General features: G+C 48.7%; 2 protein-coding genes across 4 annotated transcripts; both read right to left on the bottom strand.

Moving 5' to 3' along the window:
- Positions 1–7,093: 7,093 nt before the first annotated feature.
- Positions 7,094–9,751, bottom strand: LOC132507161 (mannose-binding protein A-like). Its single transcript, XM_060126249.1, has 4 exons — positions 9,568–9,751; positions 9,064–9,180; positions 8,120–8,194; positions 7,094–7,477 (listed from the first exon to the last, which is right to left on the bottom strand). The coding sequence occupies exons 1-4, from the start codon at positions 9,749–9,751 to the stop codon at positions 7,104–7,106; spliced, it is 750 nt and encodes a 249-aa protein (XP_059982232.1). The 3' UTR covers positions 7,094–7,103.
- Positions 9,752–17,013: 7,262 nt separating this feature from the next.
- On the bottom strand, positions 17,014–21,703 carry LOC132506971 (pulmonary surfactant-associated protein A-like). Of its 3 annotated transcripts, none has more exons than XM_060125792.1 (6): positions 21,415–21,703; positions 20,786–20,947; positions 20,374–20,568; positions 19,994–20,113; positions 19,144–19,203; positions 17,014–18,668 (listed from the first exon to the last, which is right to left on the bottom strand). In XM_060125792.1, exons 3-6 carry the CDS (start codon positions 20,543–20,545, stop codon positions 18,292–18,294), a joined length of 729 nt encoding a protein of 242 aa, XP_059981775.1. In that variant the 5' UTR covers positions 20,546–20,568; positions 20,786–20,947; positions 21,415–21,703; the 3' UTR covers positions 17,014–18,291. The 3 variants fall into 3 exon arrangements, with proteins under 3 accessions (XP_059981775.1, XP_059981774.1, XP_059981776.1); XM_060125791.1 differs by having other exon boundaries at positions 19,144–19,221; XM_060125793.1 differs by lacking the exon at positions 20,786–20,947 and having other exon boundaries at positions 19,144–19,221; positions 20,374–20,565; positions 21,415–21,619.
- Between the last annotated feature and the right edge of the window lie 5,582 nt (positions 21,704–27,285).

Raw genomic sequence — 27,285 nt, forward strand, 5'->3', positions numbered from 1 at the left:
TCTGATGAAAGAAGAAACATCCTAGAACAGTCATAAACATTAATTTAAAAACATAAGGAGAATGGACGTGGTCATTTTATTTTAAAGGGTTTTAGAAAGCTAACATAGTTACAACAGTGTATTACTGACACAGGACTAGATAAAACAATGTAAAGAACCACAGACTCCAAAAACGGGTCCAAATATACATATATATACATATATATCTTATATATGCCTGATAAAAATAGAAATAGAATACCCAAATTGTAGGAGAATAATGAATTGTTCAATTAGTAATACTGAATTAAAAAGTTAAGCATTTGGAAGAAAAATGAAGTCAGATTCTTTTAGTTATATATCAAAATCAAAATCAGAAGAAAATGTAAGTAATGGTTTATGTAGTCTTAGAAGGGAAAAGAGCTATCTAAGACTATCAGAGAAGAAAATCCAAATAAAATATTGATATATCTACACACAAAAATATATAAAACGTCTCTGCCAAAAAGTAAAACACAACATAAAATCAGAAAAGTGTGATTTATTTGCAAAGTACATAACAGATAAATCAATAAGAAAATTAATATCTAAGTAGAAAAAATGGGATAAGTAAGAATGAGACGAGGGAATTTATAAAAGGAGAAATACTGATGGCCAATAGTATGGAAACATGAAAAAATGCACAATCTTAGTAGTAATTAAATTAATTTAATTAAATTAAATTAATCAAGTTAATCAGTAATAAGTATCCAAAATCTATGAGCTATAGTTAAAGCTATAGTCAGAGGAAAATATACTTTACTTTTGTTATTAAAAATTAAAAAACCATAAAAAGGTGCACTGAAAATAATTGAATTGAGTGTTCATCTTTTTAAAACAAATTTTAAAAACAAAAAATAAAGGCCAAAACAAATAAATATAAAAGTGAAATTAATGAAATATTTAAAAAAGAAATGATCAATGAAACCAGACTTTTAAAAGACAAATTAGAAAAATATATCCTGATAAATCTATGTAAAAAAACCCAAAAAGACAAAACACCAACAGGCAGAGTAGTAGAGATAAAACAGGTGCTATAACCACAAACATGAGAAAGATTAAAAGAACTTTAAAACAATATATTCATCTCCTTTCAGGCACTGGTCATAATTAAACAGGGCAAGGATGAAGGGAATTTGGCATCTCTCCTCAGCCCTCCCTTAACCTTTACTTTGTGGCCTGGGGTCAGATTTGACACCTGTTGCCCTGGGGCTCCAGGGGGTTGACAGCTCCCTGGTCAGGGAGGAGGAAAGTGGCACTGCTTTTTCTCTTATCTGGAATTTAGCCCATAGCCTCAGTGCATTGATCTAGAATGACCATGTAACTGTGAGCATGGTCTTAAGCTGTCTGGGTCCAGGGTGCCAGAGACGTGTGGTCACCCAGTGGGCGAGGACATCTGGCCCTGCAGGGTAGGGACTTTTAGGCAAAGGCATTCCAAGGGAGTGTAGCAACCCGGGGAAAGAAGGAGGAGAGGAAAACAGGATCATCTGAAGTCGAAGACAAGGGGCTCACGGGACCCCGCCTCTCACCTGGCTCGCCATATGAGCTCTGAGTTTGCTGGCCCTGTCTTAGAGACACCAGCAGAGGGCAGCAGGAGGCTGTAGCTGGCGGGGTACAAAGCCACTGAACCCAATAACCCGAGAACGGAGGCTGTGCCCACAGCCGCATTCCAAAATAAATTTGACTGCTTCTCTCCAGCTTGGTGGAGTCAAGCTTGGAGCTGAGTCAAGCTCCAGAGAAGGGAGTTGGGTCACACTCATCTGGGGGGAGGACTTAGATTCAGTCATTCATTTGTTCATTCTTTTCTTTATTCAACAGTTATTGAGTGTGCATGTGGTTCCCAGTCCTTTTCTAGGCCCTGGGACTGCAGAGGTGAGTGATCGAATTTCCTAATAATCACAAGAGCAGCAAGAATGAACGCCTGCATGCAGTTCCTGCAGGCCAGTGCTAACCTCAGTGCCTTATTTGTGTGGTTCATTTATCCCTCATGAAAACCCTGTGGGGGGAGCACTATTATTATTCCAATTTTACCAAGAAGGCAACTAAAGCACAGCGAGTGTATGTGACTTGCCCAGGGTCACACAGCTACAGTGTGGTAGAGCCAGGGTTTGAATCCAGGCGGTCTGGCTCTTCATTGACTTTGCTACACTGACATAACTTAAACGAGTAAATGGTCAAGTTGATTTCAGGTGACTATAATTGCTAATAAGAAAATAAAATAGGGCATCATAATGGTGACTGGGGCTGGGTCAACCTTGATTCAGTGGTCAGATAAGGATTTTGGGGTGGGGGGTAATGGTGACATACAATCCAAGACCTGGCAGGGGCGGAGGATCATATTAGCACCCAGACGGTCTCTGTTGAGCCCTAGCGGGTCCCAGCACACAACTCACAGCCGCTTGCGGACCCTTGAGTCCATAACCAAGCACCCAGAGCCCCTGGAACCACTCAGAGACAATGGTCCTCAGTGAAGGGTGTGCAGAGAGCAGCTTGGTCACAGGCTGGGGGCAGGGCAGAGGCTGAGCCCCCTAACAACAGGATGCTGGGAACTTCAAGCTCTGGGTCTGTTGGTTTTCCTACAGACGCTCACACACGCTCAAAAATACATGCGAATACCCCCAAGTCCATGTACACACAATTCCCCACCCAGAGTCTCACCTGCCCAGGGCCTCACCTTCTCTGACGCTCCCCAGGGCTGTTCCAGGCCCAGACCCACTCCCAGGGGTTACAAGAAGACCTTGGAAATGCACAGGGAAGGATTTCAGTCAGCAGCTGCTTTTTACTGGTGACGTCAATCAGCTGACAGGAGATTATTTCAGGTCTGACAATATAGAGTGAAGCACTATTTATATGTGATGATGGATGGTCCCTAGATTTGCTGTGATAATCATTTCATGATGTATGTAAGTCAAATCATCAGGCTGTATGCCTTAAACTTATACAGTGCTATATGTCAGTTATATCTCAACAAAAATGGAAGAAAAAGTGTACAGAGGGAAGCAGGACGCCCTTCACCTCATGAAGGGTCAACAAGGAAAGGAGAAGCCTGGCTTCCTGGCTCTAGGCCCTCCTGCAAAAGTGAGGGGGAGGCAGAAAGCAGCTATGGTGACTATATTTCTTAGGGCAGTCGTTTCCCAAACTGACAAAAAACCCGGGTCACCTCGGGGCCTCGTGAACGTAACAGATTTCTGAGATTTTGATTCGCTGGGTGCAGAGTGGAGCTGAGAGCCTATGACTTTGGCCAGCATTCCAGGCAATTCTGTGGGTCGCTGCTCTGAGAGCTGCATGAGGTGGCGTAAGCGCTGTGCTTGCCAGGACAGGGCAGGCTGGGTTTGGGGTCGGTGACAGCTGGCCCAGCCCAAGGCGTTTGTTAGGCCAATAAATGCTTACTTGCATTTCACTGCTTTTGAGCATGACACTTGTATTTGCTTGGACAAATCACGGGTCCATAGTTAGAGATACTGTTCTCCTCCCCGCACAGGTTGCCACCATGACTAAGGGCACCCAGTCCAGGTGGAACCCCACCCTGAGATCCTCCTCGTTTCCCAGCACCCCACCAGCCACTTAGGGTTAGGAGGACAACATCAATTTTCAAAGTCCACTTCCCGGCATCTCCAGCCCACACTCCATGATAATGTTCAACCCCTTCCTGGTTAATGAGAAAAGAAAAGAAAAGAAAAAAAAAATCCCTGATTCCTGGCAGGTTCTAAAGCATAGTTCAGTTACACAATAATGAGCAAACAACCTTGACAGCAATGAGCAAACTGTGAACCCTGGTTCCCGCCCACCTCTGACAGCCAGAGAAGGGAGGCAGGCTGGTCCTGGGCAGGAAGGGGATTTGAGGAGTGTGAATGCTAGGCCTTCAGCTGGTATCCCAAGCCCCTGTCCTCTGGCTTGGGCATGGCTAAAATGTGAGAACAGTAGAGCTGGAAGACTCCAAAGAAAGTCGGTCCTGCGGGAACAAGGCCTTGCCGTACCAGGATCCAGAATCCAGGCCAGAGCCTGGGCCTCGTATGTTGCAAGTTTTGGTAGTTATTTTCATTCTAGTACAGGAAGCAAATTGCAATCACATTGGCTGTATCTATATACCTTCATGGGAGACTGTTGACTTATAGACATAATTTAAACTCAAAGTCCCCATCTCAAGAGCAGGGTGTGTTTGCCATTCTAACTCACTCAGACTGACTTTCTATAGAACTGAGAAATTGGTGATAAGTGTTCAGGGCACAATGAGTTTGGAAAAAATTGGCAGGTAACAAAAACGGAAGACAGTTCTCGGATCCTGCAGCTTTGCGCCTGAAAGGGCCCTGCAGGTCTGCATCTGTGTGTGATCATTGATTCATCCAGCTTTAAAAGGGAGAAGCCATTACTGACCAATTTACAGATAGGGAAACTGAGGCCCAGGGAGCCAGCATGCCATGGCGAAGACTCCTATTTCACGAGAACAAACAACGGGGCTCAAGAAGTTGCTCAGAGTCCTGAAGTCCCAAGGGGAATGTGCTGCCCGAGGCCCCTGAGGTCTGTCCTTGGAGCACCTGGCTTCAATAGGTCCCCTGTGCAAGAGATGTCAATCATCATATGTCCCTTAGTAAAGGAAAACAGCCTGCCCTCAGCCCTTGAGAGAATGAAAGAGATGGTCTGGACAGTATTCTTGAATCCATAATTTCCCTCCTGTTTCAGGTCTTGGGAAGCCTGGATGAACTGTAGTTTCTATCCTTGGACTCTCATGAGAATCCATTTTTAGGTTAACTCCACCTTCTCTTGAGCCGATTTGCCCACTGCTTGCTGATAAGAATTGGGAAGTAAATACAGGGAGGTTGTTGCCTCAATCCTAGACTGAGGGAAGAATGCCGGCCAGGGGATACATTTAGAGAGAGGAGATCTGAAAAGATGATCAGGTGCTAGGTCAGGGGGAGAACCAGCTCCACATGTCCAAGAGCCTGGGGAGAAAGCTTCATGTCCACTGGGGATGACTTAAGGGTAGGGGAGCAGGGTCAGGTCTTGGGTGGCATAGAAAGCTCTCAGAGTAGGAATGTGAGGCTCTAGTGATTGAGGGATGAAGGGGGAAGGGAGCACCATGGAAGGAACTAGAAGGAGAAGACTGAAAGGGAAATGGAAGAATTTGAGCTCATCCACAGATTTTTATTGCATTTCCCTGACTGAGGGGGCACTCATTACATGCTGGGAAACAACTCCTGTGAAGCACATGACTGCGTCTTGTACACTGACCTTTATACACAGTATAAACAAAGGAGACAATCATCTCAGGGTAGACATGGTCCCCGTCCCCCCTTACATAAAATAGAAAGAATGATATAATGGTTACCTGTCCATTTTCTCATTTTTGTCTTGGCAATGAGAAAATGCAGGTGCAACTTTCATGCTTGATTATGATAATTCTCTTGTTCTGGGTTGTCTTACATGTATCTTCTTTCCTTCTAAAAACTTTCTGGTCTTTCCTTTTTCTATTTGCCTTAACCTACGTTACCTAGGTTTCATATGTGCCTCTAAATTTTAGGCAGTTTCCCATTCCTTTGGCAAGCAGTCTGGATTTGAAGTGCAAATAGTGAATCGTTCTGCTGTACATCACGGAAGTACCCTTCTCACTGCCCCCAAGTGCAGTGTCTGAAGAAGAGCTTCATGAGGTTGAAAATTCAGTGATGTGACAGTCTAAGTGGGCCAGAGGCTGAGGACACAGGTACTGTCCTCCTCCCCCTGCCAGCCCCAATGTCTTCAGCACACCCCACCCCTACCCCGACAGCCTCACAGAAGAAGCACACCTCAGAGAGAACTCTACCCTATAATATTCAATGTGCAGTATCCCACCCACTCGTCCATTTGGTAATTCTTTGGTGCACCCATGCAACAAACACTCATCAAGCACTTACCAAGTGTGAGGCGCTCCCTCTGGTAGTTCGGATACAAAGAAAAATAAAATGGAAAACTAATTTAGCAAAGATATTTCATGAAGTTAAAGTGGCCCTTAGTCCATTCATGAAATATTTTCAGTCTTATTTTGTGATTGGCATACAGCTGGAAGCGGAATTCACCCTCTTCCCCCAGTTTGCTGCCTGGGCTCCATAGAATCTCAGCTCCGTCCACCCTGAGATTTCTCAAGAACATCCACTGTCATGAGCTTGACTGTGGGCCAAGACGGTGTCAGAACTCTGCTCAGAGGGGCGGTTTTATTTGCTGACTGGACGGTGCTGCCTCATTTGCCCCCCAGTGTGTGAAATGCACCTTTAGGGAGATCTTCCCTCTTGTCTCTAAGAATAATGGACCCATTGACCTATAATGGGATGAGGATGTCACAGAAGAAAGGGGATGTTGAACATGGAGGCATTAAGACCGATGATGCCCTGTAAGGAAGGACCCAGCCTGCCTGACCATTTGCCTCCTCCCGCGATACCGGCATAGGCCACAATATCAAAAGAGTCTCCTAAAAGCATGCGGGAAGGGAAGGCTGCCCTTTGTTCTCAAGATCACCCTAATGACCCTTGGGAGGCCACAGCCACTTGGGCAAGTGAGGGGATTCCTAGGACTATTCGCTGTCACCCATGTAGGACACTGCCAAGTGTCACAGTTTCAGTGTATAGCTCATAAACAGCTAAAAACAACACTCATGTCGTAGACAGGGCTGGGCTAGCCATGGGAAGGAGACTCTGACACCAGGTAGTGGCAACTTGGAAAAATGGGAATTGGATCTCTTGGAAGCTGAAACACTGCCTGCTCGGACACAGATGTGGACCTCCATTGATCCATCTGCTGGGCTGCAGTGTCCTCACTAAAAAAGGAGAGGGTTTGAATGTGCTTTTTCTGAGATTGACTCTGATGCAATGCTGTGCTCTTTGGCAGGACAGAAGGTGTCCTTTGCCATGGACTGGACTGGACCAGAAACCCTCATGCCCCACTGTCAGTCTCTTTTCACTTCATCTCCCCACAGTCAAATATGTCCCCTTGCTTTTCTCCCATCCCCATGAAGGAATGAATCAACACTGGACAGGGGGAAACTGGCACTGAATTCTCTTTCAGAGCAGCAGGGACCTCAGCAGGGAGCCAAGGAGGGGGCGGAGGAAACTGCCTCTTCAGGCTGGGAATTCACAGATGGCCAAGAAGGAGGAGGAGCAGGAGATGTCATTCCAGAGCCCATCTCTTAGGAGGAGGACACAGTCCTCCCCTGAGCCATGGTTATTAGGCTCATTCTTCTTCCAGTTGCTGTAGCCCATCCTCCCTCCTGTTACATACATAAACTGGCCTTCGGTCACCTCATCTGTGATGCCCAGGAAAGCAATGTCAGGGGCCATGTCCTGGATGGCTTTGTTCTCCTCAGCATTCTTGGGGGTGGCCACGGTGGCCCCAAGCTCAGCGCACAGAGCCTTCACTTTGGAAAAAGGCATCTTTTCACCATTGGTCACGTAGAGCATCTTTCCAGACTTTTTACCCAAGGAGAAGCTTTGCACTGAAATCACAAAATGTAGGTGGGGTTGACTTGGCTTCAAGCCCAGCCTGGGACAGCAGATGAAAAAGCCCTTCTCTGGGAACTTGGGAGTCTGGGGTTGAGCCCCATTCTCTACCACCTCTGGTGAGATCCTAGTAAGAAGGTGGAAGGCAAGTCCCTGGCAGCAAGCCGGGGCTCTCCTGGCATATCCCATCCTTAGGACAAATATCTGTTAAAAACTGTTCCAGTACAGGTGGACCTAGGGAAACATGCTTGAGCCCCACTGCCAGACATGGGCACCAGGATGAGAAAGAGGCATGGACCGCCATCTGAGGCCCGTGGGTGCTAAGGAAGGAGCAAAGATTCCAGAGTCAGCAGACCTCCACGCCATCCTCCTTCCCACTTCCTAACTGTATGCTGTTGAATGAATTATCTATACTTCCCGGACCTATTTTTTTCTCACCTGTAAATAAAATGGGTGTAATACCCACAAATAGGGATGGCAAGACGATTGAATAAAACCAAATTATGAGAAAATTCCCACCTAGTATATAATAAGTTGTCATAAGTGTAAGTTCTTTTCCACCATCCCCCCAAAACCTAGAGCATTCTGGAGAAAAAAGTTAGAGTCAAGAACACATTGGGGACAGAAAAAAAGCTTACACTTTTTGATGTGATCCAGTTGTGATTTCAGGCTCCTTATCCGTCCCTCTAAGTCAGCCAGCTTAGCCTCGGCAACTATAAAGCAATAGGGAGAGGACATTTATTTAGAAGAAGACCCTCAATTGGAGAGCAGAGTATTTTGAAAAAAAAAAAATGAGCTTACTGAAAAGTATTCGTATTCCAGAAAAATAAGAAAACAAAAAGAAGCAAAAGGGGAAAAAAACTGTATTCCTGCCTTCTCAGATATACTTAGTAACTATTGTAAACTATAACTCTGGAAATAATAATAATAATACCATAAACTATAGCTCTGGATCCTTTTCTTCATATACTGCTTAAATATTGCAATATTATAATTATTTATAAGAAAAGGCCCAGCTAATTTTTCTCCTTTTTGAAAACTTTTCTTAATCATATTTTCATTTCCTATTCTAGGCAAACACTTTAATACGTTTATTATTCTGATAGGCCAGTGGACAAATATAAGTAAGAGGTCATCCTTTTGGTTTTGTTGTTACTGAATTTATTTTACTCTGAACTAAGTTGCTGTGATGTCCCCCATTATCCAGGGGTCCAATGAGGCCAACCCTTTTCATGCCACTCTTGTGACAACAGACAAAATCCAACAGCAGAGAGGACCAGTTTCCTCCCTTGCAGCCTGGAACCACGTACTGGACTGTTGCAGCTGAAGAAGGGCCAGGGCACATGTCCTACAGAGGTCTGCCGAGGGTGAGGCGGGCAGGGTTCGGAAGTCTATACCCGGGCACCAGTGGGAATCCCCTTGGGCCCCAAGGAACTGAGAGGAATGAGGGCGCTGGGTCAGGAAGCAGAGCTGAGCATCTTCCAGTGGGGCAGCAGGAGACGGGGCACCTCCCACCTGGCCCTGGAATTCCCAGGTCCTGGGTCCCCGCAGCCCACATCACTTGCTGGGGTGAGCTCCTTACCCGAACTGTCTCCACGATCTCCTTTGTGGCCCTTTGGTCCTGGAAGCCCAGGATTCCCTACATTTCCTTGAGGCCCCATTTTCCCTGGAGGGCCCTGCAAGCCTCTGAGCCCTGGCCCTGTTGGAAGAGGAAGGAAATGTGACCCAGTGTCTGTCACTCATTCTCTTTCTCCAAAAGCTCAATATTTGATTGACCCCAAGAAACCACCACTCAGCTAGCAGTGATCCAGAGAAGAAAGGTCCTCCTGCGTCTCAGGGGATGGCCTGTCCTAAGGGCCAGCTCCCTGAGCATCACCAAGTCCTGGGTGGCAGTGAGGGATCCTGGAGAGCCAGAGAAGCATCTTTATTTTGGAGAGAATGCCCTTTTACAGGAGTTTTTCTGAGTGAATCGTCACCTACCATAATGAAAGGCGAGCCTCCTCGTGTCTCTGTGCCAGATCCCTTATAGAGAACACCCTCCCGCTGGGGTAAAAGATTGGAGAAGTCAGAGCGGCCTGTCCTATACCTGGTTCTCCCTTTTCTCCCTCGGGTCCATCTCGCCCATCTCTGCCTGGGGTGCCGTTGGTGACCGGGATGCCACAGGTCACCACTGAACAGGTCTTCTGGGCATCCTCACAGGCTTTTGTTTCTGAGCAGGATGTTGTCACCACACACAGAAGGAGGACAGGAAGTGACAAAAACGGGAACATGGTCCTTACCTTAGAGTGGAGAAAGTCAAAGAAAATAATCCCATCTCATTTGGTTTGCTACCATCTCTGATGTGTTGGACCCTGTGCTCGGGGCAGCTGACACAGAGGGGGATGTCACAACTCTTGGCCCTGAGTTACTCCCAGGCTACTAGGAAAACTATTACTAGCACAGGCAAGATGTATTAGAGTTAGATCAGTGCTAAAACAAATATAGATGCAAGAGTAATATCACAGGGGCCCACTTTCCCTGGGGCTCTCATGCCCTGTGGGCCCAAGGCTTAGTTGGTTAGGCAGCCCTAAGCACGAAAGCCCACAGGGTCTACAAATGCCACACAAGCCCTGTTCCCGATGGCCCGGCAAAGAGAGCTCATTTCTTGCATGACCTTTGGCTACTCTCTTCTCAACTCCCTTTCTTGAGGGCCTAAGTAGCCTAAATTTCCCTCTTCTTCTCCTTCCTATGGACGCTAAAGGTAGACTCAAACTATAGCATGTGACCCATTGCTTGGCGGGACCTGTTTTACAACATCCGTTGTCTCGTGTCGCATAAAAATCTGTTTTACACCACAGGACCCCAACCACCCCCAGAATCACAGCTGTTTCCCCAACAACCTGTCAATCATCCTGTTTCATAAAGTCTGTACTTTGTGACAGGCACTTGCTGGGACTCGGGACCCAGAGTACCCTGAGGTATGGAAACTTGTTCTGACCCTGAGAATGGAACCTTCTTTGGTCATTGATCCTGGCCAGTTGCCACTTAGATTTACCTCCTTCCCTTGCTTTGAGATTTTCCACCGAGAGGCCATTTTTCCAGCCAGAACCCAGGCTCCTAAAATTTCTGTTCACCCTGGGCCCAGCAGGGTCAGCTCATACTCCTCCTGGCAGGATCCTCTGCATGCTTCCGAGACGCTTCTCCGGCTCTGTGCCCCCATCCAGCCATCAGATTCCCATCCAGCCTTTGCTCGAGCTGGTCCCCTTCCAGGAAGCCTCACAGCCCAGCCCCCATGGGCCTATCCCTCTGCCCCTCTCTGACCTCTAATTCCAACGTCCCTGCATAACTACTGCATCTGTCCTTGGCCACCCTGGCCTGTCAGCTCCCTTAACCCTCCTTCCCTCCAGGACTCAGTGAGAAGTAGGAAGTTGAGAGGGAATTTTCTTTCTTTCCTTCTTTCTTTCTTTTTTTTTTTTAGGATTTTTAATTTTTAAATTTATTTATGTGCTCTCTCTTTTTTGTTGTTTTTTTTTGTTTGTTTGTTTGTTTATTTTGTTTTGGCTGCACTGTGTGGCATGTGGGATCCCAGTTCTCTGACCAGGGATGGAACCCGTGCCCTCTGCCGTGGAAGCACGGATTCTTAACCACTGGACTGCCAGGGAAGTCCCGGAAGGGAATTTTCTTGATCAAATCTTCTCCACCTTCCCTCTCTCTTAAGCTCCCCTGATTATGTGGGAGGCCAAAGCCAGAGCTAAACATGTTGCTGGCATACACACCCCACTTCCATTCTTCTGTTTGGCTGAAAAGACCACCTTTAGTTTGCAGATGGTAACCTGGATCCAGGAAGGGCACAAGGCCCCAGGTCAGAGAGACAGAGGCCCTCAGGGGGCCTGACAACCCCACCACAGCCCCTGCCTGGAACTCACCAGGGTCAAGCCAAGTGGCCAGACTCTTGGCCAAGGCCTCCTCTTCTGTCCTCAGAAATGACTTACTAGGGGCCTCCTCAGAGCACAGAGGCTATGGCAGGGAAGCTGGTCCTCCAGGCTAGGCCTCTGGCAGATGCCTTAGCAATGTCAGCCCCAATTAGTCTGGTGACCAGGGACAGTGCTGGACTGGCCTTCAACCCCAGATTAATAAACAACCATCCTCAGAACCGCTGTATCCTGGGCAGTTCTCCAGGGCTGCTGGTGGGGTCTCCAGCTTAGCACTGGGCAGCTCTCTACTGCAACACCCCAGACTCCTCCCACTGCTCCCTCCCATGCATCTGTCTCTATAGCTCTGCTATCTGATCCTCTAGAATCACAGATTCCCAGATCATAGATCAGAATCCCAGAGGACAGTTCTTTCCAAATATTTGTCTCTGGAAGGGACATGCATAGACATCCTACCAAACACGTGCTCATGCAGACACACATGTACAGGCGTACACCTGTGTATCAGTTGTTCTGCCTAGTTCCCCCTTCCATTCATATTTAATTTACTAGGAGCAGGAGGGAAGGAGTTAAACACCTACAGCACTGAGTCACCTCATTCCTCCCTTGTCATTCAGAACATTCGTCAGCTGCCCTGTCGGTGCGTCGCAGCGCTAGGCACAAGGAAAGGAAGTGTTTGTAGACAACTCAAATTCAAAGCTGAACATGGGCATTTGCACTAGCTCTTCCAGCTTAGGACACTTCTCTCCATCTTTGCATAATTGCTTGTTGTCGTTCAGATTTCATCTTAAATATTATTGCTGGAGAAAGGGCTTTCCCTAACCATTCTATCACAAAATTATAATTCTCTGTTTTAGTTATCTGCTTATAATTCTTCTCTATGTAAAATTGTCCTATTTCTTTGGTTGCATATTTATTGACCATCCCACTCCTTTAGAACAGGAACTTCATGAGAACAGGCATCTTGCTTCCCCACCTCTAAGAGGGCCTGGAAACGGAATCAACGCTCAAACATTTGTGGAACAAAGGAATCCTCCGGCATCGTGTCCTCAAAAGTGGCATCGTGTCCACTTTTCTAGGGCAGGAGCTGCATTTGATTCCCCTCCTTGTCTCCAGGGTGTAACTCAGGGCTGGGCACTTGGGGAGGATCCACTGAGAGAGTGAGAAGGGAAGCAGAGACGCTGAGCAGGGCAGACACCAGATCAGTCTGCGGCTCCTCCACGCCTGGGATTCCAGGAGTGTCTGGTTCTTATCTCCAGAGGCTGATCAAGTGGCCTTTTTCAAGTCACTGATATAACTTTTGATTCCTGCCTTCCCCCAAACTTACACCCACTCTTTGAAACACTTAGTCTCACCAAACAACTCTAGAGGTTTGCTTTTTTCCTGCGGTGGAGCAGGGGTAGGGCCGCTTCCCTTGGACTCTGCCTTGTGATTGCTGCTTTCGACCCTCAAGAGTCATCGGCCCTTGTGTACTCAAGTCACTGTGCCCTGTTCAGCAAGCCCCCCAGGTTCCTCTTATCAAGGAGGCTGCCAGGCACTGAGAGGGGCCCCTTGTAAAGAAGACCCCCCCTCAGGGCTGTGTTTCCTGATGCCATTGACACAACTCCGAAGGGCCCATAGGCTCAGAGGACAAAGAACTCTCAAACCCTACGGCAAATGAGCAGACCTCCCAGAAAGGTGGAAATCTGAAGCTGAGAGATTTACATACAACCAGGACCCTATATGTCCTACAGACTTAGAGGAAAGATGGCTTTAGAAGGAGGGAAGAGGATAGAACGGGAGGAGGGAGGGATATGCACTGCGAGCAAAGGGACAATAAGAAATACTTGACTCTGGTGGGACAAAGCCCCCCCTCGAGGATGCGTATCCATTGGGTCTGTCCTGTCATAGATCTGGGGTTTGAATTTATGCTTATTTTGCTATTATTATTATTATTAAAATTTTCCCTTCATGCCAAGATGAAAAATTGTTTTTCAAGTGTCCCAGCTCATCACAATCTAGTGTAGCATGGGGACGTAAAAGCAATGGAGGACCTTACCCTTAACCCAGGCACCTCAGGATTTTCTCAGATGAAGATCAGGTAAATTAGAATTCACCTTATAAAAACTACTGAACACAGTGAAAAATAAGTAGAGTGAAATCTGACTGACACAAGACTCAAAACTAGGCCTCGGAATGCTGTCAACTCTAGACAACAGATAAATTGATAGTTTTAAAAAGACAGTATAGGGCTTCCCTGGTGGCGCAGTGGTTAAGAATCTGCCTGCCAATGCAGGGGACGGGGGTTCGATCCCTGGCCCAGGAAGATCCCACATGCAGCAGAACAACTAAGCCCGTGCACCACAACTACCTGCGCTGTAGAGCCCATGAGCCACAAGTACTGAAGCCCGCGCACCACAGCTACTGAATCCCGCGTGCCTAGAGCCTGTGCTCTGCAACAAGAGAAGCCACGACAATGAGAAACCCACGCACCACAAGGAAGAGTAGCCCCCGCTCGCCACAACTAGAGAAAGCCCTCTCAAGGCAACGAAGACCAAACACAGCCAAAAATAAATAAATAAATTTAATTTTTAAAAAGACAGTATAAATAAGGAATAAAGAAGGAATAATAAATAAATAAGGAATAAATAAAAATTAAACAGTGAAACTCGAACTACAATAAGGAAATAACTATAGAGCTATTAATAAAATTTCAGAAACGCTCGTTCTTTGCAAAAATAAACAAATTTGGCAAACATAACCCTGGCGGTTTGAATTACTCTCCTGATTTCCACATTTTCTTTTCATAGAAATATATATCCATGCCCTTTGCCATGGTACTTTGCAATGCCTCCCACTGGAGTATGTGGAGTAAACACCCCAACCCCTTTGATATTTGCCTTGGCCATGTGACCGTGAGCAGACACTAAGGGAGCAGCAGCTTTAAATGTGGGAAGAATATGTCCCCAGTAGCCACTAATATCAGAATAATGAAATGATGTGGAGCGAACAGGAACTCCCCTGAAAGCTTGAAGTAAAAAAAGAGTTTAAATTAAAGTCCAGCCATGCATCCATGGTTAATAGCACAGTCCCTGGAATCTGACTTCCTGTATTCATAGCCCACTTCTGCCATGAACTGGCTGCATGATCTTTGGAAAATCACTTTAATCTCTACGTGCCTCAATATTCTCATCTGTAAATTGGGCGTAATAATAACGTCTACATAATAGGGTTAATGAGGATTATATGAGTTAATGGAAGTATAATACCTGGTACGTGGTAAGTGTGATGAGAGTATCAGCCATTAGACCAAGTAGGGTATCCCAGGAATGTAAAGATGGTTCAACATCAAAACATAGTCCAGTTAACTCACTAATTTAATATATAACAAGTTTAAGAATCTTAATGCAGATATGTACAATCTTGAGGCTTGAAGCTCACCCTTTTCTCGAAACTAATACATGTTCTCAAAATTCTTCATACCTATTCTTCCCTTGGAATACAAACTTTCTAGGGTTGAGTTAAAATATAGTCCAAATGATTATTGTCCCTTAGTTTTGTCACTAAAATCTGTTTTATCTCTGATTCATCACCACCCTGGCCATAGAGTGGCGGCTTCTTGAAGTGAAGGGTGGACAGTGCCTCCTCTCTTATTTTTTTTTTTTTTTTTGCATGTATGGTTGGTAGAGAGAGTGATGGTGCCCAGGGTGGCAATACCTGCTCACAGGAGGCACCATATATCAGTGGGAACACTGCTGCTTCTCGGCCCATCCTAACTGGTTGTTGGGTCCCTCTGTATGACTGATTATAAATGACAGCTCCTCCCAGGAGCTGGTCCTTCAGATAAGGGGCTCTGTAAAATCCTCCAGCTGCCTGCTCCCTACCCTCAACATGACATCAGTGAACACGTCACTTCATAGTCTCTTGCTCTTCAAGTCCCTGTGTTCCAAGAAGCAATCTGCTCGTGAGTAGGGCTTAAACTCTGGCTAGCTTCCATGACATCGACATTGGCAGCCCCTGGGAAATTCCATCCAAGTGGTGGAAATCCACATTGCCCCAGAACACACCTGCTAACAGTTCTATTCTCCCCCTTCTCCATCTCCCCATGCCTCAGCAAGATCAGGCCCTCTGCTGGTTCAGCTCTTCAGCAATTTTAGAACAGGAGATTCCTGCCTTAGGTGACTTAATGAGGGAAGGAAGGCAAAGTAATTCGGGCATCCCTATTTGCAAAGATTAGGAGGAGGATAGGACAGTCCCCTCCCCCATGCCACAGGGAGAGGAGAGGAAGGGATAAATTCCATTGTGAGAGTACAGATGTCACCCATGGAAGGTCAGCTTGCTTTCGCCTCTTTAGTCTTCCTTATACTGACCAACAGAATGCGAATTACTAAACCACTCACGTTGAATGGCCCTCACCTTGCAGGTTCCATGGTGGGGTCCCTGGAACCCCCTGGACTCATTAAAAGATGACCCTTTTACTCTCACCTGTGGGCTCTAGATGCCAGTACCCAGGAACAAGAAATGACTCAACTCACACTTGACACCCTTTTGATGTTAACAGCTTAAAGGAAATGCCAAAGAAATCACCCGATAAAGCTCAGTACACATTCATGATGAAAATGAATCTCAGCAAACTATGAAAAAGAGGGAACTTTGCCTTGATAAAAGGCATCAGAAACCTAAAACAAGCAACTCCATGCTGAAATACTGGAAATGTTCTCATGATACATTCAATGCGCCCCTAAAGATAACATTCATCACTGAGTGTCTTCAGCAATATATAGGGTCTCCTGGCCCCTACAAAAAGATAAGAATGATATATAAGAAATATAAATATCATGAGGAACAGGCAAAATTTCTGTCATTTGTAAATATAAGCATATATTTATAAAATGTGAGAATCAATTATTAGAAATATTAGAGGGAAAGTGAGAATCCAAAATGATGGCTGGACATACAATCAACCAAAAATAAATCAATAGTTTTCTTATAAACCAGCAGTAATTAATTTAAAATGTGATAAAAATAATATAATAACAATTGCAAATAACACCATAAAGGAAGTAAAAATAAACCTAACAAGAAATGAGAAGACAACGATTTTCAGAGACTTAGACTGTTCCTCCGTAAAATACGGGAAATACCTTTCTCCGTACTTTTTTGAATTTTGGGGAAGGCTCAATAATTTGTGTGCTGGGCCCTAAGCTCATGTGGCAGGGTGACCAGATTAAAAATTGACATTCATGAAAGAATGAGAAATAGTTCTGCTCGTTCCCATCTGGTTTTGTGGATTGTGATCCAGAACTTCCTCTTGTCCCGAAAAAGAAGTATATGCAGTGAGGGAGGGCATTACGTGAAGGTGGGAGAAGTGGGGACCTTTCTGGAGATGGGACATAGATATGGTCACCTCCTCAAGCAAGTAGAGACATGATCCAATTCCCACACAGCCTTGGGACATGGGGGCCATGGTCCCTTTCCATGCAGTCCTGAGACTGAGGTGGCTCACAGAGCCCTGAATGCCACCACTGTTGGGCCATGGCAAACATCCAGGGGGCTGAGTGGGGAACGGAAGGCATGATATCACCACCCTCAAATGGAACATGTAGACTTAGATCAGGAGCTATCTGGATGCCAGCCATCAACACTAATGCTCCTCTGTTCCTCCAGACATTTCTGTAACCCCCCATCTGCCCATACAACCTGAGGGTGGGAGCAGGTTGCCCCTTCCACCCAACAAAGAAAGCTTAACCTGAGATTGAACTTTCCACTTTTCAGGTAAGTGGGGCCTCAGAGCCAGAGTTAACTTGATTTCTAAAATCACAGAAATATTTCTTGAAACCAAAGCAATGGAAACTCATGTTAACATATTCATGATTTATTACACTTGAATCATCTCTGCTCAGTGAGAGGATGGGGTGGTGATGAGCATAAGCTTCAGGTTCAGGTAGATGGGTTTGAAAACAGCCTCTGTCACTTGCTCCGTGTAACAAAACTCAAAACATTTAACTGCTTTAAGTTTCAGTGTTCTTGTATAAAAAATGGCGAAAATAATGCTCGTTCCATGGCACTGTGTGAAGATTAAATCATAGTTTATAAGATGTCTTAGAAGTGCTTGTCAAGGTGCTTGGTATATAGTATATGCTCAATAAACACTTCACTGAGGTCTGAAGTGGTGGGGATGTGTTCATCAGCAGGAAGTTACTTGGGTAATGCCTGAGGTGGGAGTGAGATCTTCCCTAGAGGCATAGGCTGGCTGCTTTTAGGTCAGGGAGTTGAGTTGGTACCCCCAGAGTCAAGGGAGTGGATAATACATGCCAATTACTAGGGGTGGGTTGGCCTCCACCATGCTGGGGCACCACCCGGCCCTCTGACCTCATGGAGAGCCTGAGCAGATGTGCCCCACAGACCTCAGGCTGCCAGATAATCCCGAATGTATCCTTAGCTCCACACATTTGGAATTTCCCAGAAGTCCACCCATCTATCATTATGCTTGAGCGGCACTGCTAAATCTTGATAAGGCTGGGCAGGCAGTGGGCTGCAAAGAAAGAGTAGAGGGGCCAGGAAGCAGGCACCCTGTGTGTGCTTTTGGAGGGAACCTCCATGCCAGGACTTCACTGTTGCCATCTATAAATGAAGGAGTTGGACAAGAAGAGGAAGAAAGAAGCCTCCCTCTCTTGCCAAAGGGCGAAGTTAGAGTGGCTGTCTGGAGTGCAAAGCTGAGAAGGGGCTCCGGGGGGAGTCAGACTGATTAGTAATCAAGGGGGAGGAGTCAGGGCCCAGCGGGGAGTGCCGTGGCTAAGATACCTCCAACTCTTATAGCTACAAAGGTGTTACAGTACCTCATAGACCAGGTGGATTCCCCAGGACGTGGGCTGAAAGGCAAGGCAGGACCCTCTCCATCCTGTGGCCGTGGTGCCTGCTCAAAACTCACAGATGGCCAGTCGGGACTGCAGGCAGTTCTTGTCATTCCACCGGCCATCTGTGTACATCTCCACACACTTCTCTTTGCCCCAACCCCCGGGCTCCCCTGGGTACCAGTTGGTGTAATCCACAGGGGTTCCATCCAGGTAGTGGAAGTTTCCAGCAGTGGGACCCTCAGTCAGGCCCAGGTAAGCGTAAGTATTGTGCTTCTTCACGATGTTTGCAATGGCCTCATTCTCCTCTAGACTCCTTGGGGTAGCAATGCGCCCACCTGCTTTGGCACATGACTCTCTAATGGCATCAAAATTGACCGACTGCCCGCTGGTGGCGAAGACCTTCTCTCCCACTGCCAGCATGGACCCCTGCAGACTGAGGACTGACAGCAGAGGAATCCGGGTCAGGCCACAGGCCTCTTTGTTTCCAAGTCCTTTTCCTTCCCTTTATGCTCTCTGCCTTTATGCGCTTTGCAATCTCTTCACCTCTTCCTCTCTCTCCTTCTTCCCTCCCTCTTCCAATCCTAGTCTTTCTGGATTCCCCTCCATGCTCCCATCATTTAATTATCCGTTCACCCATTTAACAATTACTTATTGACCGTCTATTATGTGCCTGAAACTGTGCAATTTCCTGGGATTCAATAGAAAGCAGTACAGCCAGGAACATTGCTTCCCCAGGACATAGGGAGAGAATCCACATCTACCTCGGTCTCCTCTGAGCCGTTCAGGAACATCTGAACAAGGACCTCCATGTCCACACTTGTTTGTCAAGTCTCTAGAGTCTGGAGCCTGATGCTGAGAACGAGGAGACCTTATGGGAACCCCCTACCCTTAGAGGGCCCCAAGGGATCCCCTTACCGCGCATCATCTTCAGGATTTGATGGTTGATCTCAAGGAGTGTGCTCTGGAGCTCCTCGTCTAGATAAGGTGGAAGCCCTGTAGAGAGATCCCCAGCAAGAAGAGGGGCAGGCCAACAAAAACCCCCACTTGTGCCAAGCAGGTGTGAGGCCAGCTGCAAGCCTGCCATTCTGCCCTTCACTTGTCTAGAGCCACTGCCCAGGCCCCAGGTCATAAGGGTCCCCGAGGTTGGAGTGTGTTTCCTACTCCCTACACACTTGTCCTTTAATGCAGCCTCGCACTTACTCAGCCCCCTCTCTGCTCTTCTTTCCTGCCATATCCTTTCATGGCTCTGTCTGTCCACTTCTGCGGGGTTTTCTAGTTTCTGGGCAGGGCCCCCTTCCCCACCTTCCAACCACAAGAGCAAATGTGGTTCTCTCTGACTCTCCTGATGGACCTTGATTACTGCTCAGAGCTGCAGAGTTGCCCTGGACATGCGGGGTTCCCAATGATATCATCTGTCTGGTCCTTGGTCCACATAAGCCCCTGCGCCCTCAGAATGCCCCTATGCCTCAGCACTAGGAAGTGCCTCGCCTCCTCGCAGTGCTGTCCCAGTTCCCACACCTGACGCCCTGTGTCTCCCCATCAGCTGTTGTGATGCGTGGAACACTTCCACTACCCACCAGTCCCTGCGCTGTGGCCCACGACCCAGACCCCTCTGATTTCTCAACCTCATATTCTCTTATCTAGGTTGAAACATATACCCTTTGGGGACTTCCGTGGTTTTGTCTGCTCCCCTTCATCCCTCAAGTAACTGACCACATGGGCACGGTGTCCAGTTGCTTCTGTCCACTGGCCACATCCTGCTCACCTGGAGGACCCCTCTCACCAGGCTCTCCCTTTTCTCCACGCTCTCCAGTGAGGCCAGGGGCTCCAATCATCCCATCACGCCCAGGGGGGCCTGGCATTCCTCCAGGGGGGCCCATGAGGCCTGCAGAGAGAGGGGGACAAGGATGTATGCTATCTATCATCCACAGTGGGTTGGGGCTGATGGGACTGGACCTCCATTATCAGCCAGGCTGACTCACCTGTCACTCCACGGGCACCTTGAGGGTAGACCCTCCAGGGCTGCTCCAGTCTATGGGTCCCCAGAAAGTCCCACCATCCAGCTGACCCTTGAACGCAGCCCAGAACCCTGGACAGCAAGTCCCCCTGAAAACAGGTCACTGTCCCTCAGCTCCCACTCAGTACCTGGAGGTCCAGGGTCTCCTTTGATGCCATCTCTCCCATCTCTTCCTGGCAGGCCATGGGATCCAGGAGTACCAGGGGTGCCAGGGCTTCCAAGACAAACTTCCTTCATGTTGTACTCAAGGCCAGAAACCACCATCCAGATGAGGGTGAGGGTCAAAGAGCACAGCAGCATGGTGCCTGCTCCAGCGGCTCCTTCTGTGGAAGGGAAAGGCTGTGGCCCACCTGAAGCATTTGCCAAGGTCTCCCCTTGCTGTGCTTTGTCAAGATTCAGGCACATGATGGAGCCTGAGGGCCAGGGCAGGTACAGACAGGAGCTCTGGAAAGACCCATACTATCCTTGGAAACTCCCAGCATCATCTGGTATCTAACATGGTCTCATGCCCCATCCCTCTGGCTGGAGGTGGAGTGGTACCTGGGCAGGTGAGCAGTGGTAAAGAGCTCTGGAGAGTCAGAGGACCTCGGTTCTAATGGAGTCTCTGTTCCTCGCTGTGTGACCGTGGGAAACTCACTTCACCTCTCTTGGCTTCAGCTGAAACTTCTGTCCTGGAGGCAATCCTGGCCTGTCCCTCCCAGGCTGTTGGGAGGAAGGATGTGGTCAACATCCACTCGCTCCATCTGTCCCTCATCCTCTCAGCTACCCGTTGCTCTTGAGTTCTAAGGGATCATGATCCTGAGGATGAGCAGAGATGACCAGGGCCCACGTCTTGGCCCCCCCACGGTGGTCAGTGATAGGGAGTCCCCTCCTCCCTGCTTTCTCGGGACGCTTTCTCTTTGGCAGGCTGTTTCTCCCCCTGCCTCCACCCTGCAGGCCCTGCTGAATCCCTGGGGCCAATGGGCCCGGCCCAGGCGCACGGTGAAGTATGAGGATATTCGCAAGCCCACCTTCCTGTACCCATAGTTAGGGTTCTGTGGAACAAGTCCCAGTGGTACCCAGGGAGGGCCCCTCCTTCCCTGCCTGACCCATAGTGAAGCCTGTGGCTGCTGGGCTGCTTCATGCTGCTGCAACCCTGGGAAAGACCCAGGGGATGGGGCTAAACTCACCCACACGAACAGAGCCTATGTGGCTCTCTGCCTCCAGATCTGCCTCCAGGTGGCGAGGTGGACAGCAACATTTATACTGACCGTAGGCTACCAGGCTTCCTCTCCACCCCAGGGAGGGGCCTGCCACAAGGGCCTCTACTCCAGGACAGCCAGGCAGGAAGCTGTCATCTTGTTTACCCAGTACTTTTCCCCACAGGGCACTCAGCTGGAGGGCCACTTAGGAAACCCACTAAAGAGAAACTCCAGATCGGTAAGAAGGGACAATTCCCACGGACCGGAGGCCACCCACTCTCCCTCCACCCACTTTCCCCAAAGCAGTGAAGAACGAGAGCACTTATATGGGAACCGATGGAGCCACGTGGCAAAGGGAGCCCTCTCCCTCCTGGGCGTTGGCCTCCCGGTCCTGGCTCGTGACACGTTCGCAGCCCCAGAATCACGATCCCCCGAAAGCCCGCCAGCTGGAGAGAACATACCAGGGCTGGACTCTTTTCCCAGGGGAGCAAAGAGGCAGGTCAGTGACATACAGGGCTTCCTCCTGGGGCCATTCCAGCTCCAGAGCCTCTTTGGCTCTTGGAAGTGTCCATAGGGCTCCAGAGTGTGCAGAGGTCATGTCTGAAGCCAAAGGGTGGTCAGGGTGAGCTGGAACAAACTGTCTGTCATGGGGCGTGGCTCCCCACTGAGCCCCCAGCTCTTGCTTCCGGGGCCTGCAGCTGAGTTGACGGAGCATGGTTCACCGGTACAGGTGAACCCTGGGCGGGTTGCCCAGCCCTCCGCCCCGGCAGGCTCAGAGGTGGGGAAGCAGGGCGGGGGCTGGAAGGTCACAGGAGGACAGCAGTTTCTGTCTCGGCCTTGGTGATGTCTGACGACCTGCAGTGGTGGTTTCTTTAAGTAGTGGAATGACATGTGAAGCCTTAATTGATAAGATTCCCTCTTCAAGCCACTTGATGAGGAGGGAATCTCTAACGTAGGGATGGTAACGATGGGGAACAGAGACAGGAAGAAATCGCCATGCTTACCTGTGAGTGGTCTGAAAAATCTTGAGATCCTCAGGGAGAGCGGGAGCTCAGCTAATGGAATCCCTTTCCCAGGAGCAGGGAGCCTGTCAGAGCCTCGCTGGAGCCCTGAGTGCTTTCAGCTGCCCTGCTGCCGCCTGTCATGTGCCCTGCGACCCTGTCAGGCACAGGATGGGGAGCCAGGGCCAGCGCAGGGTTGGGGCAACTGGGGAGCAGCTCCAGCTTAAGGACCACAACTCGGCTTGGAGGCAATGCGGTTCTGCAGGTGAAGGAATGGGAGCAGGGGTCTTCTTGGGCAGATTTTAAAGGGTCTCGGGGGAGGCAGCCTGGAGGTCCGGGCCATGGCTGGTGGGGAAGGGTGTGGACTAAGGAGTCAGACACACCTGAGCTGCACTTTGGAGCTGCCACTTGTTATCCCTGTGGCCTAGATCAGGTTATATAACTTCCTGAGCCATGGTTTTCTGGGGTTCTTTGACATTATTATTTTGAAGTAATAACAAACCTACAAGAAAGAGGCAGGTGCACTACAAATTTTTTTCTGAACCTATGAGAGTAGGTTGCAAACATGACACTCCATCACCCTCGTATATTAGTTTATATTCCATATGAAGATGTTTTCCAATATAACCATCAAAATCAAGAAATTAACACTGGTTCAGATATTATTTTTACTTAAAAACATGAAAGAGTATCACGGGGTATTTTATTTAATCTTTTAAGTCACCTGTTTAACTTAAGTCACTCACATGGCTTAATGCCAATATATTAAAGTATGTCATAAAAATTCTAATAAAATGACTAATTAATTATTTACCTGGCCTTACCTCCTTCTTCATCCTGTGTTCCACCACTCTCCTTCTCCAGCTTCTAAGAGGATGCCCCAAGTTCACAGAACTGAGGGGTGCTTTCCACGGCGCTCTTCCTCTGAGCGTGATTCTTCTCTTGTCTGGAGTGTTCTGACTGCCTTTTCTGCCACACACAACAAAGGGTGGATGTCATACAATATTTGTCTTTCTCTGTCTGACTTATCTCACTTAGCATAATGTCCTCAAGGACTATCCATGTTGCTGCAAATGACAGGATTTCCCTTTTTTCGTGGGTGAATAATATTCCGTTGTATGTATACACCACATCTTTATCCATTCATGTATCCGTGGACACTTAGGTTGTTTCCATCCTTGTGAATAATGCTGCAATAAACATGGGAGTGAAGATATCTCCTTGAAAACCTGTTTTCATTTCCTTTGGATATATACCCAAAACTGGGACGGCTGGATCATATAGTAGTTCTGTTTTTAAATTTTTGAGGGACCTCCATACTGTTACCCATAGTGGCTAGACCCATTTACCAGTTTATAATCCCACCAACAGTGCACAAGGGAACAAATAATTTTTTACTGTAAGTATGCAACATTTGGGACGTACTTATACTAAAAAATTATTCATTGTTTATCTGAAGTTCAGGTGTCGTTGGGCATCTTATATTTTATCTGGCAAACCTACCTGCAGGTACCATCAAGCAGAGGCTCTGGGGGAGGCAGGAGAGACCTCCTCTGGCTTGCTGTCATCTTATGGGTTTAGTCTGGGCCCACATTGTCAAAGTTGCTGATTTTTGGCTCAGATACGGATGAAAAGTCTTCCTGACCTCTGTGTGGCTTTTGAGCAGGGGCTGAAGTGTGGAGTGTATGGGTTACAAATGGGGCTGGTATTTAAAACAAACCCCAGCTCTCCTGAAGCGGCAGGGAACATCCAGGAGCCGGGGGTGAGAAAGCCCAGGATTTGCTTTATCCCTGCCTCCACCCGGACTAGAATGACTCTCCTGAGGAGTTTCCATGGCTACATTGGGAGGGAGGACAGCAAGGTAAGACCCAGTAGGACAGAGCAAAGGAAGGGACCAGGTGTGGCTGCAGGTCCCGACCAGCCTTCCTGGGGATGAGTGTCCATCAAAGCAGGGATGGTGACCAAGTGCACAGGCTTCTCACAGAGTCTAAGTGTCCATTTCTCTGGGGCAGTGGGCTCTAGATGCCTTGCAAACACGTGCAAAGCCCAGAGAGGAGGCACTAGCCAGGGCTCAGGCCCTGGTGGTTGTTTACCTGAGGCTGCCTGGTGGAGACAAAGCTGAGAGCAGCCGGTGGGACGGGACAGGACAGGCAGACAGCAGGGGCAGGGAGGGGTTGGCAGCAAGCAGGCTGGGGTTCTCCCCAGGAAAGATGCAGGGTGGGCTGCACCTGGGTCCCAGCCGTAGGGAGCTAGAGAAACCGTCTGCCACCTACACTGCGACAGGAGAGAACTCTCAATGGCCTGCAAGCTTCTTCATGGACAACACTTTAGTTTAACTCCAGTGCATCACGGGATCAAGGAGGCCCTGGTCTTCAGAATCAAACAGGTACATTAGCATGTGCTCTACGCAGTCACAGCTGTTCCCCTGGGAGGAATTCCAGGCTCAGGACAACATGGGATTCTTTTCGCCCTGCTTCATGGAACAACCAGCTTCTGGTCTGATCCCAGCCTCGTGTTTTCACTGGAACTGAAGGGACTTTTCCCATCATGGATCTCCCCACTCCTCCCCCACATTCACTGCATTCATCCGGTGCCTCCACTGTCCTCAGAGGACACCTGAGCCCACATCCTGACACCCATGTGACCCTCCCGTGACAGCCTCGGCCCCCTCCTGGCTCACCCAGGAGCCAGGCCCCGGAACACCGTGGCGTCAGCTGTGGGCGTGTCCACAGAGCTCTCTAAAGAGGCTCCTTCTTCCTGGTCCTACAGCCTGGATGTGTTCTACTCTCTCGTGTGCAGTGCCCTTCTGTGAGTCCTCCTATATTTAATTAACCTCAGATTACAGCAACAATACCTCAACACACTCATTCTAGACTTCTGAAAACATTTCAGAAGGGACCAAAGCCTCTCGGCATTTAGGCCTGCAACGCTTGTCCCAGTGATCTGGGATGTCGGAGCGATGTCCCCTCAGGCCAAGTTGTGAGCCTAAGACTGGCTATGGTCTGGGTTTCATTTTCTAAAAGACCTGAATGTTCAAGAAGAGAGGGCATTCTCTGGAGCTTTCAGCTTAAAAGTGGCTCAAGAATGGGGCCCGAGAAGGAGGTCTCAGCACCGCCCACCCTGCTCCCTCAGGGCATCCTGAAGGGCAGCCAGACCACAGGCTGCTCCACCTGGTTGGGCTGAAGAGATGATAAAAGGTGACAGTTCAGGCAGAGCTCCTGGCAGGGTGACTGGTGTGGGGAAAATCTGATCCTTGCCGGAGTGTCCCACCTCTGTAGAGGTGAAGGGACCAGCTCCTCAGGCACCCGTCCAATGCCCGCCCTTTGCGGGGGCAGGCAGGGCTTCCCTGGCATCTGCGTCACTCCTAACTCTAGGGTCTTCTTCCGAAACTACCCCCTGGTGTGTGGCTGCTGCTTTCCAGGCCCCTTGTAGCAGAGGATGTGTTGGGTGGGTGCTGCAGTTGTTACTCACTGACCCGGGAGAAACTGACTAGGAACAAATAAAGACTCCAGCTTCCAGTCAACATGTATTTAAAACAGCTTCAACCAAACACATCTTGGTTTACTGGGAGATGGTGTTAATATAAAAATTATGACTGTGAGTATAAATATAAAAAACTGAATTTGTGCTTCATATATGACCCGAGCCAGAGGAACTCAGCCCTCTGCAAAGCGAGCACAGCGCCACCATGTGCCAGGGCTGGGACCCTCCTAAGCTACATGGCTGTGCCCCAACTCAAGACCAGAGGGCACATGCTGGGCCACGGGCCCCACACTGCCCCAGGTCAGGAGCCAGGCCTGCAGGGACATTCAGAGAGGCAGGGCCTTCAGGAGTGCAGCTATGGAGATGACCACTGCAGGGCCACTGGCCACCAGCCACATCTGCTTCCACCACAAAGCCTTGTCCCAGCAACCCAGCGGTACTGTCCTGGGGCTGTGCCCACTGCCGTGGCTTGTCTGTACACAGCCCTGCAGACATCCATAGGACAAACACGGAATCTGCATGAGATCCTGACCCAGCATCCAGCCTGGTCCGAGGAGCAACAGGGATACTGAAGCTGGAGGAGAAAGAGCCTCTGCCTGTGAAGTGTGGAAGGGTAACCTGAGGATGAGTGTCTCGGATAAACATGAACCAGGGAAGGGAGCAGGTGACTAATCAGAGACCCACAAGGACGCAAGCACACCCTGCGAATGCAGAGGGAACTGAGAGACCAGCAGAGGGTTGCACACAGCTTGAGGTCCACCCCGGAGAACCAAGGAGAGTTAGCCAGATTGGGAGAGACACATGGGAGGAATAGAGGGGCCCACGGGGGGAAGGAGACCCAGGCTGGTACATGTCACAAAAGGCCAGGGAGTGGTAGGACACAGTGCCACAAATGCTGCTGCCTGTGCCTCAGACTCATGACCCTGGGGAGAATCCTCGCACAGGAAGCCCGCGGTTCCCAGCTGTGCCCCTGAGGCCTGGCTCGCCGCAGGGTGGGGGATGGCACCTGGGCCTGGGGCTTCAGTGTCCTTGATCAGGAATTCCCATTCCCTTCTAAGTTCCACTTGAGAGCAGACACCAACGTTGGATGGCATCTGTGTCCCCCCCGGGTTTCCTGAAGAACCTGAGGGTCAGTCTCTCATGTGCATAATCCTTCCCCACCCCCAGAACAGTGCACCCCTAACAAAGGAGAAAGAAGGGGGTACTCCCTGGGATGAGAGGGGGCACAGGCACACCAAAGCCCTGAGACATCTGATCAGACTGGCGCAGGAACATTTGCCTCAACTGGACTTTTTTGTTCCAGAGAGATGGAATGTTGAGAAAAGGGTTCTGACCTCTCAGGGGCTGTGAATGGCTTCCGTACCTACAGAGGGGA

The sequence above is a fragment of the Lagenorhynchus albirostris genome, chromosome 16 (genome assembly GCF_949774975.1).
Source record: "Lagenorhynchus albirostris chromosome 16, mLagAlb1.1, whole genome shotgun sequence".
NCBI classification, from domain to species: Eukaryota; Metazoa; Chordata; class Mammalia; order Artiodactyla; family Delphinidae; genus Lagenorhynchus; species Lagenorhynchus albirostris.